Source organism: Lissotriton helveticus, chromosome 8, assembly GCF_964261635.1.
Source record: "Lissotriton helveticus chromosome 8, aLisHel1.1, whole genome shotgun sequence".
In the NCBI taxonomy this organism is placed as follows: Eukaryota; Metazoa; Chordata; class Amphibia; order Caudata; family Salamandridae; genus Lissotriton; species Lissotriton helveticus.
Genome location: NC_136069.1, coordinates 283,028,055 through 283,040,393, shown reverse-complemented (window position 1 = coordinate 283,040,393; position 12,339 = coordinate 283,028,055). Strand labels below are relative to the sequence as shown.

At 44.0% G+C, this 12,339-nt stretch overlaps 1 protein-coding gene across 1 annotated transcript in view; it reads right to left on the bottom strand.

The window, feature by feature from the left end:
• Positions 1-12,339, bottom strand: part of ATM (ATM serine/threonine kinase) — a 1,424,234-nt gene that overhangs the window by 1,212,986 nt on the left and 198,909 nt on the right. Inside the window, exons 10-11 of the mRNA XM_078657051.1 lie at positions 8,077-8,448; positions 6,666-6,860 (exon numbers count right to left, since the gene is read on the bottom strand). Coding sequence (XP_078513177.1) covers positions 6,666-6,860; positions 8,077-8,448 — 567 coding nt within the window. The remainder of the gene's footprint in view (positions 1-6,665; positions 6,861-8,076; positions 8,449-12,339) is intronic.

Below are 12,339 nucleotides of genomic sequence, written 5' to 3'. Positions count from 1 at the left end.
TTTAGAAGTGCTCGCACCAATATAGTTTTGGGGGAGTTTCAGTTACATAACCACGTCATCGGCCCTTGCAGCTGTGCAGCAGCATAGCATAATTCATATTGGAATACTCCCATACATCCCTCAGTGAGTGGGCGTTGTATTGTTTTCAAAGCAACCCGGCGATGTCCAGAGCCCCATATCAATTCGAGCATCAGTTACCGAAAGAAGCTCCTGGGGAGCACAAGTGGTAGGGAAATGAAGAAGTGCAACAGAAGGGGGAGAACCAACATTTTGGATATTGCCACCCGGCCTAGTGGAAAGAGAGGGAGCGAGCACCAAACAGATAGGGATCAACATATGGAGCAAACAGCCTTATCTAGATATCCTTCCTTAAGGTCTTTCTCAGCATGATAGCTTTGTATACCTAGATATTTAAGGGTGTCATAGCACCATCGGAGGCGGGTCCCCGGGGGTCTGCCCGGTTCGACAGTGGCCTCCGTACCATAGGAAACACGCAGCACTTGTGCCAATTTACGCGCAGTCCAGATATCTCACTTAAAGTGTCCAGTATTTGAATGAGACCCGGGAGCGACACATCTACGTTCCGAACGTAAATTAAGGCGTCATCAGCATAGAGTGATATAATGTGGTGTACATCTGACTCCCAGACGCCCCATTTTTCCTGCCCGTAGACGGAGGCGACAGGCTAGGGTTTCCAGAGCCAGGACAAACAGAAGGGGGTGGAGGGGACAGTGGACACCTCTGTCTCATACCCCTACAGATATCCAACCTGTCTGAAATAACCTGGCCCGTCCTCACTCTTGCTGTGGGGTTCATTGAGAGGGTGCGGCTCCATCCCAGGAATCCCCTTCCGAACCCCTGCTATGCGGAAGAACTGCCCACCACTTCTAGACCTAATGACATAGGGGACTGCTGCTACAATACCTGCGAACTGTCGAGCAGGTTGAGTCCCCAGGTAACGCTAAATCTTGAATGTACAATTCATCTGCTAATAAGCGTGATACTCTGTTATACTATGGAGTTTCTTTTTTATATATCGCAACTGATTGGTACATATTCCAAAGCCACGTGTTGTTAAGTGGGTTATTCAATTATAAGTGCTCATTGATAATGTCTTTGTAAATTGCATATGCTCAATAAAAACCTAAAAATATATCTGTAAGAGACGTATATTAGTTATAGATTCCTTACCTTAGAATTACCTGCAGACGTTAGACTTCTTTGCCAAGGAATAACAGATCGTAATGCATAGGACGACCCATCGACTCATCGTTTTTGCACGGCCCGACCTTTCTTGGCACCCACATAGCCAACAATGAGTTGATCGTCCACCGGAATTGTTGCGTGTGATCCTGATAACGCAAGTTTTGGATCCAGACGGTGGAGTCTTTCCTCCTCCCTGGAAGGTTACAGGGGCGGGAATAAGGTGAGCAAAGTGATGTTCTGTCCTATGTGGAAAGAGATGACCACTTTGGGTAGAAGAGAAGGCCTAGTTCGAAGGACAACCTTGTCCGGATGGACAGCAAGGAAAGGAGGTTTCGAAAATAGGGCCTACAGCTCACTCACCCTGCGAGCAGAGGTGATGGCAACCAGAAAAGCAGTCTTGAAGATCAAGAGTCTGAGAGGACAATTATGTAGTGGCTCGAAGGGAGCGCACATAAGGTAAGTTAAGACAAGATTCAAGTCCCAACGGGGCATTACAAAAAGGAATAGGAGGAAAAAGGTGAGTAATGCCCTTAAGAATCCTATTTACAATACAGGACGTGAAAAGAGAAGGCTGATCAGGGCGGTAAAGAAAGGCCGAAATGGCTGAAAGATAGCCTTTAAGGGTGCCCCGAGCAGAGCCCTACTGGGCCAAAGAAAATAAGAAGAGGAGAACCTCAGACAGAGGGGCAGAAAGGGGATCCACAGCATTTGCTGTGCACCGTGCCACAAATTTGTTCCATCTACAGGCTTATACTGTTTTAGTAGCGGGACTCCTGGCTGCCAAGATGACATGACAGGCTTCGGGAGGAAGGCAAAAGCGGTCAACAGTCGCCGCTCAATCTCCATGCAAGGAGGTGGAGGTTGGACAGGTTTGGGTGGAGGACCGTCCCCATCTGTCCAGGCTGAGGGCATAAAAATCTGTCTATTTCTGCCACCCTCCCCGGTGATCAAGGCAGGGGACAGATGGACCAACTGATCCAGCTGGACCCCACATCCGACTCCGGAGGGAGGCCTGTCGGGCCAATATGCAGGAAAGCGCTTCAAAAACAGGGCCACTGCAGGGGAGAGTCAGACAAGGGGTGCAGGGAACCAGTAGTGAGACCCAGGAGTCAGAGATACTCCATTGGACAGTGACCCAGCCTTGCTTGACCTTGGAGATGGGGCTGAGGCAGGTATCAGTAGTGCGGTGTAAAGCCTGCAGAGACTGTCAGACTGGGAATAGGAACAGAGTCAGGCTGCTTATGCCGCCATTCCCAGCGATCAAAGGAGAGGGATAGTTGACCAGACTATACCCACTGGTTCCCAAGCTGGGTCTCATGGAGACATGCCACTATGGCCAAAGACAAAGCCCCCCCCAAACAGTGGATGCCGGACAAATTTGCTAAGCCATTGGTACAGACTACACGGAGCAAAACATTAGTAGGGCTCAGCGCGGTACAGAATGAAGAGGCCGAGAAGCCAATTCATCCCAGCATCATCGTGATCCAGCGGGCCAATGAATCCTCGCAACACACCCTGGAAACCAAAATCGGGAAGGTAGAAGCCGGCACAGCGCTGCTCCGGCAAAACCTACGTAAAACCAAGAGCCCGGTAATGAATGTAGAACTCCGCATAGCAGCACTGGAAGGCATGGTAAAATAACTTAGTCCAACCATTAGCGGCAGAGACAGATGACACTGACTGCCGGGCTAGGCACAATAATCTCTGCTTCCTGAGATTCCCAGAGGGCATGGAAGGTTATCGTCCAGAATATTTCCACAAAACCTGGACCAGCTTCCTCCTTGAGCAATTTAACTGTGACCTGCCAATAAGGCCCCCCTGGGGTGACCCACAGGCCAGTAATACCTTTGTTCCTGAACTACAGGGACAGAGATACGGTGTATCGCAAGGTTTGGGTTATGGGAGTAGCCAATCACTATTCTAGGCGGGTGTTGATCTTTCTAGACTACACAAGACTGGTGCAGAGGCACAGAAAATCCATTTGTAAAGAAGCTGCAAGCCATGGAAATAAAATACATGCTGCTCTACCCACTCAAACTGGGGGTGATCCTTCAGGCCAACACACTAATCTTTGACCATCTAAACAAGGGACGAGTAGGCTAAGGAGCTGCCCCACAAGTACCTAGAATTGGGACCCAACATCCAGAGATATGAGAGAAGGAGGTCAGTGTGACTGCTGGGGCTGATGAGAAAGATTATGGCCAGGACACCAAAAAATAGGACCCAGTACCTATTGGAGTCACATTTGAGACACTGTCTTATGTCAAGGAATAGGTAACAAGCCGCAGAGGCGCGATGGGACCCACGAAAGACTAGTCAGCGTTTTAAGAGATATTGCTTCATTGGTGCGTATTTAATGTATAATGTAGATAGTTGGGGGGAGGGAGTGTGTGCTAGTCTTGTTGACATCATGAGGGAGGGACAGACTGGGTGTTAGACATTTCCAAAGTTGGGGAGGTGGCTAGTTCAGAACCCAGATGAGGAAAAGTGGAGAGGGGATACATTCAGGGGCACAAGTTCACATTTATTACTAGCAGAAGGGCACAGTACACATCACAGGGGAATTTGAAATAGGCAGACACCGGGAACTAGGGGGGTTCCTAATGCTACAAACAAGACCCTCATGCACATAGCGAAATGGAACAATCATGGTTCACCACATTTTTGAACGTCTGATCATTCCGCTTGCTGAATGTGAACTGAATGAGAAGATTAAGGGAGGGGCAGTGGCACAACATATCTGCCGCAACTCCCCCAATTTCGTGTTGCTACAACAAACCCTCCTGCTGGGGAACAAATTCAAATGCCAACAAAAAGGCGGAAACATGCTGCTGGCTCATGCAGGGTTTAAAAGCAATGGGTGGATTCTGATGGCTTCTATGTTGCGGTAAATGGATGGTGAAATAGGAGGAATATCCTAGTTGCAAATGTCTATGCGCCTCCAAAGTTGCATAGTGGGGTCCTAGACAAGCTAGGTCCTATCCGGATAGAAATGGACCTGAATGGACTTCAACAAATGTATGAATTGGGACTTTGACCACTATTCGCTACCTGCCCTGATGGGAACACCCTCAGGGTTGGTGCACCTTACCCATGCGATGGACCCAGTAGACGTCTGAAGGCTGCACAACACATCAGACAGACAATACTCATTCCTGTTGGGGGTCTATGGATCCCAGTCACACCTGGACTATTTATTTCTGTTCTAATGTTCGTCCCAGCAGGCGAAGTCGGGTGAGTGAGGGGTGCAAAGAACTTGGCATGCAGCATATCAGATCACTCGGCCCTGCACTTCACAATGGGAATGATAATCAAAATAGGGTCCCAATGTGGAAATTGGATGTGTGGGTTATAAAAGATCTGAAAATTGTTAAGGCTCTACATGTCATCTCCCAACAGCCTTTTAAAGGATACAAGGAATCGTGCCCTCCTTAATCACTCTTTGGGAGGCCTCCAAGTAAGTGATCAGGGACAAGGCCCAAATCATAATTGTCAGAAAAAGAAACATCAGAAACGCAAGGTATGCTAACTGGAAAAGCATCTCCAAGATCTAGAAGCCTGGATACAAACCCGGAACCTTATCCTTACAGTTAGGGCTGATTAGGGAACAATATTGTAACCTCACTCAAAATGCAGCCAAGCAGCTCCACCTTGGGATACAAAGGAAGCTGCATGACACCAGAGACAAGGTGGGCAGTCTCCTTGCGTGGAAGGGCAAAAGAAAGGATCCATACTGGCAGTGGATGTTGAAAAAACATTTGACTCCATTGATTGGCGGTACCTACACCTGACCCTGAGGCAATTTGGCATTTGCGCCCCAATTCCATGCATGGGTGGCCCTATTATATAAGGCATCCACTGCGGTGGTTAGATAGAACAGAGTTGTGTTCTAAACATTTACATTGGGGAGGGGCAGGAGGTAGGGGTGCACGGAGTAACCCCCGTTATTTGCACTATGCTTGGAACTGCTGGCATATTGGGTACATCATGGGGATGACATACAGAGATTCTTTATGGTGACGAATGAACTAGAAAAGATATCGCTCTACGATGATGATGCGTTGATTTATCTTATGGGTCCAGAGATGTCGACCTTACATAGCTGTGAAACATATTCAGGTTACCATTGGGAGAAATACACACTCTACCAGATGGGGGGGGGGGACTAGAGACAGGTTTGCAGGGGCCTTTCGCGTATCAACTACAAACTTTAGGTACCTGAGAATCAAGACAGCGATGCAAAAAGAACGGCTTTTCGAGCTAAACCTTGACTGGGTACAAGGAGATTTCCAAAAAGACATTTAACAGTGGTATAACTCCCACTATCGCTTATGGGGAGGGCCTCTAACTTTAAAATGATTATACTTCCTAAACTATTGTATGACCTACAGAACACCCCTTTCGCAGTACTGGACATTTACTTCGAACAGCTAGCTAAACAATGTGAACATTGCTCAGGATGGGGGCATCTCAAGAATAACTTTGCAAACACTATCAATCGGCCTACAATGGGGATCTCGCACTCCCAGACATAAGCGCATATTGCAGTGCCACGCAACTCCACATCATTAATGACTTCCCCGAACAGCAAGACAAAAACAAGACTGAAGAGTACGAAGATGATATTGGCTACTTACATAAATTATATATATGAGAGATAAGCTAGCAAACGCCTACCTACTCAGAACCCTGACAGCGTGGGACGATGCCACCAAAGCCTTAGGTTGGCATGGGTAAATCACATTGAGCTACATCATTACGGAAGAGGACAGTACTAAAAGAAGTCGGCAACTCTCTGGCTTAAAACAAAGGACCAGATCAGGATAGAATCATTGGGAGAATTACTGGAAGGGGGAAGCGTATGAGGTAGTACATCAGGAATATAAGCTTGCGCCTAGCCAAGATTTAAATACTTTCAATCAACACATGCCCTCAGGTCACAGGGGATTCAAGAGAAGGATATGCCAGAGCAAAGCTCACTGGAAAACTAGGTGCTCATGGGCGAAATCACACAAAAGCTGGTGTCCAGCTCTACTGCATTATTATTCATACACTGGACGACCTCTAGAACCTCAGAGGTAGATGGGAACCGACCTGGGAACCCTGGGGGACAAAGTGACTCTAGAGGTAGTGCTACCCTTCCTTAGAGAGCCCTTAGTGGTGAATAAAGGCAGGTACCCTTTCGGAAAAGAGTTAGGGAACACTTGCCTAACTGCTTGGATGGGTGGCTAACAGGGCTGCAATTGGGGTGTCTCACTTTGGAGCGATTGTATCCTCATGTGTTCACTGTACTGTGCCAGAAAAAAAAACGGTTACTAAATTAAAATCAATAAAATCTGGTTATAAAAAAACAGTTTCAAAAATAAAATTAACTGACAGGCGGCAAAGAGACCAATACTAACAGTTGTCAATATTTCACCTTTGCAGTGAACTAGGTTATTTTAATTGTGGTAAAATACCTGCTTATAACAGGCGATTCCTCAGAGTGATCTTCCATTTCTTCATCTAGATGACAGAACAGGAGCCACTTCATTATGGCTTCTTTAACAGAGAGTCCAGATTGTCCATCGCAAGCACCTTGCTCGATTCTCTTTTCAATAGTATTTGGCAGCACACAATTGGTCAATGCTAATGCCAAACAACGAACTGCAGCGCTGTAACAAAATAAAGCAAACACTGTAAGACAATTAAGGAGGCACAAACCATACCACATGAATTGTCTTCCTCACATTTATAACCCAATCTGAATAAAGAGGGAAGCAAACATTAAGAAGTATTTCTTCCTTTTACTACTGTTAAAAAAACATGGAGTGGCTGAAGAAGAAAAGAAATCTCTATTAACATCCATGTTGGAGGGATTAAGAAAAATAAATCCTGCAATACAACCAAAATGGTCTAGTGTCCGTGCATAGATAACCCATCATTACCTATTCCCTTCATCCTTCAAGAAAGCGGCATGCTTTGAGCAGTCAGTTCCTGTGACCTTTCATATGGGAGCCACCTTACTCCCCCCTTCCATAACAGACTAACAAAATTCAGACTTTCACTCGTGATATCCGAAAAATCCACATCCATGCTGTAAACTATAGACTTAAAGATGCCCATATATAAAGCAAATGAACTTGCGAGAACATCTGGTGCAGTTACTTCCTTCAACATCCCGCACATAAATAAAGGTCTCTGGTTTTTGGGCAGATAATCTATTTTTTGCAGATTCCCCTGAGGTCTTTAATATTAAATATTTTAATTCAATGTCCAGAACTTGACCTCTTACCACTTCTATATTATGGAACTTTATCACTTTTGAAATCTGGTCCTGCACTCCCCTTTCCTGCAACTAGAACAGAGGAACCCATAGGCTCAGAAATTATAGAGCCAGTGTTAAACAAGGGCTAGGACAAGCAAAAACAGGCCATGACTATATTTCATAAGTTAAAGCACAAGTCAAACAAATGGACACACACTTTAAAGAATTTAACAGAAGTTTTTAGAAATGCAAAACGCTCAACATTCTAAGCACAAAACAAAGATGCAAGGCAACCACAGAATCTATGGTTTACTGATCTGGTTTAATTCAGGCTTCCTAGACACTGCTATCCCTGGTTTACAGAAACACCAAAGGGCCTCATTAAGAGGCTGGTGAACAGGGTGCTCCATCACAAACGTAGTACAGGTCCCCTTTGAGGTGCCTTATATTCAATTGTGCTTATTATGCGGCAGATAAAGTCCCTGGCAGTCAAACAATAAATAATGCACAAAGTCCAAGATGAACAGCATTGGTAGGGTTCTCTACTGGAATGCCATTATTTAAGTTGCTTGCCCTGATCTAGATGCAGACCTTTTAAAACATTTTCCTGACATACATCTTACCTTGAAGGCTTGCAAGCAGTCCCAGAAAATATTCTCCAGAGTTCCTGGTCTAGAGGAATCAGGGCTCCCTGAACGATAGCGCCTAGCAATCCAAAACTTTCATTTTCAAGCTGCTGGGAGCTTATACTGCGCAGGACATTTGCCCACACTTTCATCCACACTTTCTGCAGGTCTACTTTCTGCGAAGCTCTGATGTCCTGTTTCTGACTTTGGCACGAGGCAACCTCTGTAAGGCACTGAATCACATACTGAGCTCGTTCGCCCCGTCGCTGTTGAGAAAGTAGCTGATGCAGGACAGCCAGCATTGCAGTCAGCTCGCTGTTGGGCAGGCTAAGTGGATACTTCGAGATAAGGCAAGAGGTAATTTGTAACCTAGAATTTAAAATGACAGTAATCAAATATCCAGTTGTGTTACAAATTAATCATCAATTCAAGAAGCTTTCAAGTCTATAACCATGACGATAAGAAGCAGTAAGGAAAATAATGTGGACAAAAGCTTTACTGTGAATCGAAAAAAAGAAAAGAAAAATTGCAAAGAACTGTTTGCATTATTACCTTTCACTATCAGAATATAAAGATTATGTTAACAACAAATGAGGCTGGTTTACCCCACTAAAAAACTCCAACTTGTGTCACAAAGCTAGGACTAATGAGACCTACTTATTTGTCTTCAATAACATCTACAGGTTATCTAGGAATGCACAGCTATTAAATTATAGATGGCAGATTCTTTTCATCATTTCAATATGGCCATCAAGTACAAATAATTATATTGTGACATCTAAATATGATTAATAGAAAAACATAATTGTGTTCTTTCAGTTTGTTATTTATTTATTTATTTATTTAACGTGTAACGCGCAACAGCTACCCGCAGTGGGTTTCCCGGCGCTAGGGATAGACTCAAGAAGAAAAGAACATATCAGGTAATACCAGCAAACTCAGGACAACGGGGCTAACTAAAGACAAAGATCACTCAAAAAGCAAAGTGTGCTATAACAGGTGTTATAACTAAATAAAAGTCCTAAGAAATAATTGGAATGTGTAATGAAGATCACATGAATGTATGTGACAAAGAGAAGGGTGTTGAATTAATGAAATACAGAGAAATTAAATGCATGCCTGTACGGTTACAAATATGAATTGAAGGAACCCTTTTTTCGGATGGCAAGAAATTTTGGCGACAACGAATTTACAAACTGTAAATCGAAAAACGTGGTGGATGGAATTATCTGTCCATGCGATAAAGTGTATATTGGCAAGACTAGTCAAGAGGTACGCCACAGGATAGTACAACACCGGTCCAGAGTAAAGAATAAGACAGCCTTTGCACCATTGGTGGACCATTCCCCTGAAATGAATCACAAGCAACATGATTTCAAATGGACAGTACTGACAGTGATAAAACCTTCTGCCCGCGGTGGGGACCCGGCTTTACATCTGTCCCAAAAGGAGGAGTTTCTCATAATGAAATTCAACACCGCCATCCGCGGTTTGAACTAACTCTGCCAGAGGCAAACATTGACTATGCAGTTATCAAGAGATACAAGGTTCCTTCAAACCACTGGGGGAGAGGGGCAGGGGGAATTATTTTTTCCATGCTGTGCCCAGTGCCATTACCAGTAGGGCGTGTGTACTGGGACATGGCCGCAACATAGGAAATGAAAACAAGGTGGGTTACACTCAGACAAGGGACACATGCTCTAATAACAGAACATCAACATGTGAACGCGTTGAGGGAAGTCAAAGTACATTGTCTGCTTGGACCTTCAAGTTACGGATTTATACCCTTTAAGTGTACCTCATTTTCTCATTTTTGAAGGCAGTAGATAAATAAGCTATGTTGATTTTGCCTCACCACAATGTGATTAGTCTTTTTTATTGAATAGTACTGATATTGAATAGCCCCTCATGTTGGTACTTGAGTGGTAGAAAATTTCTGGGTGATATGCATCTCTTTTGGTATGTGGTTCATCTGGAGGCAAATAAATCAAAAGTCGACAAAGCCCTGAGGAGTGAGGTTTTAACACAAATATTTTGGCAGTAAAGATGTTCTCCTAGCCCTGGGGCTTTTCTTTGTCTCACCACAAGAGCTCAAGCTGAGCTTCTGATGACTAATATTGTTTTCATGGTTTAGATTTACAAAAAAGGTGATGCAAGTGTGCACTGGGCCACAGGCAAACTAACGGGTCTCTTGGCAGCTCAACCAGTGGAAACTCAGAATGTGAGATGGGGATGTGTCAGCAGGCTACTCCGAGTTTGATTAAGACCTCAACTCCAGAAATGGATCTTTGTACTGCGCATCAGGAGAGGAAACATCCCCTTATCTGCTCAATAGATTTTCCATAAAGCTCGATGCAGGTGGATGTATTCCCCATACAACTGAAACCATACTTCGAGTATATGCCTAATGGAGTACAGACTAGATATGTTTTAAGTGTATTTTGCCATTATGGCACTTAAGTGTCCGCATATCTCGCCTAACGTGGAGGTTGTCTAGTTTCCCGGCCTCAAAAATCTCTGGTGCAAGAACTTCAAATCTATGGTCACTGGCAAAATTCCTTTTGATGTTATGGCCCATTGAAGTCAAGAGTCTCAAATTCAAGATCTTTCAAGGTCATGGGCTTTCTGCTCAGGTTATACAGAGCCTCCTTCAACATCAAAAGTTGAGGTTATGTGTCTCCTTCAAAGTCAAGGTCTTCCCTTTAATGCTATAGGCCTCTTTCCACAGTGAGGCATTCTTTAACTATCAAGGTAACAGAGTGTGACTTCAGAATTTCTTCAGAAGGGCAGGAGGTTCCCGGAAGCTCCATGCAAACCAGGTATGAATATTGGTCCTGATGGCGCCCTGTGATACCCACCATATAAAACATAACACAATTTAAATAGCTATACATGATTTACTTAACCGAGCAACAACATTGGCAAAGGCAGCGCTGTTCTGGCCCAACCTATCTTAGAAGCTAAACCGATTAAAGGCATTTTTCCATAGGATATAGTGCTGTACAACCAGTCACCTTTATTGCGAAACTCTGTTTAATATATTACAGGACATCGTTGGTCGTACAGTAGATTTTATTCCTAAATTAGCATCCTAGAATATGAGGGTTACACAAGAGCCGAACAGGCCTTTCTAAGGTTTGGATAAATCGTCAAGAGAGACACCTTATGGAAAAACTGAAAGCAGGTCTCGACACAAATAGCACCCAGAACTTCCAGTCTACAAGGCCAGTGGCTGTCACAAGAAACACCAGAAAACACATGAAAATGGTCAATATCAAGGTGGTGGGTAGGGCTTAAACTAATGGTGGATTAATAAACAGATTCATGTATGGCAGAGAGTAGTACTGGAAACATTAGTGCGAGAATTAAGTTAAAGTATATTTTGTGTTTTATTAATGCAATTACATGGTGAGAAGTGCATGTGCAATACGCCTAATGGTGAATGGTTTAACTTTATTTTTGTTATTTAAAGTTTTCCACGACTAAAAATGGAAATAAAAAATAAAACAAAGTTCTTGGGGGAGGGGTAAATACCTTCCATGACCCCACTGCCACACTGGTTTACCAAAAATGTTGGGTTGGAAAAGAATATCTTTTGAAGTGGTTTTGAACTACTAGACCAGCAGTGGCTAAAAAGCTTTTTCTTTAATTGCTCTAACTCCACAAAGAAAAATACCTATTCTACACACGAAAAATCAACTGAAGTTACAAACTCAGCAAAACATATCATTCTTCACTGACTCTCTCACTCTGGCTGTCAGAGGCTCGAGCTGCTGAGATACAGACCATATAACAAACTCAGTACACCACCCACAAGCTTTGTTTTTCTTTAAAAAAAAGACATTCAAAAAAGAAAGTGCAAATCACATCATAGGACCTGACGTGGCAAAATGTTTCATAATATAGCTGTAGGGTAGAGCACTTTGTTTAAGGATTCTACTTGCAGAAAAATAATCAGATAAACCAAATGCCACACAGCGGCATGGGACTCTGGAACACCTTGATTTATTTAAAGCAATACCCATTTTATTCCACTTTGTGAGGCTGTAGAAATCAGTAAATCATTTCCATTAATTTTCTTCTTTTAAAGAGTGGGAATTATTATTGGGCCGCCCACTTGCGTTTTGTGATTGAATGGGGCATCAGGCGGAGCGAGAAGGGGTGGCTCCATATGGATCGGGCGGTCACGGGACGCACCATTTGGAATTTGGCCTGGACTCATAAGGCGGGGCGGTCCCCTGGTGCATACTTGGCGACACC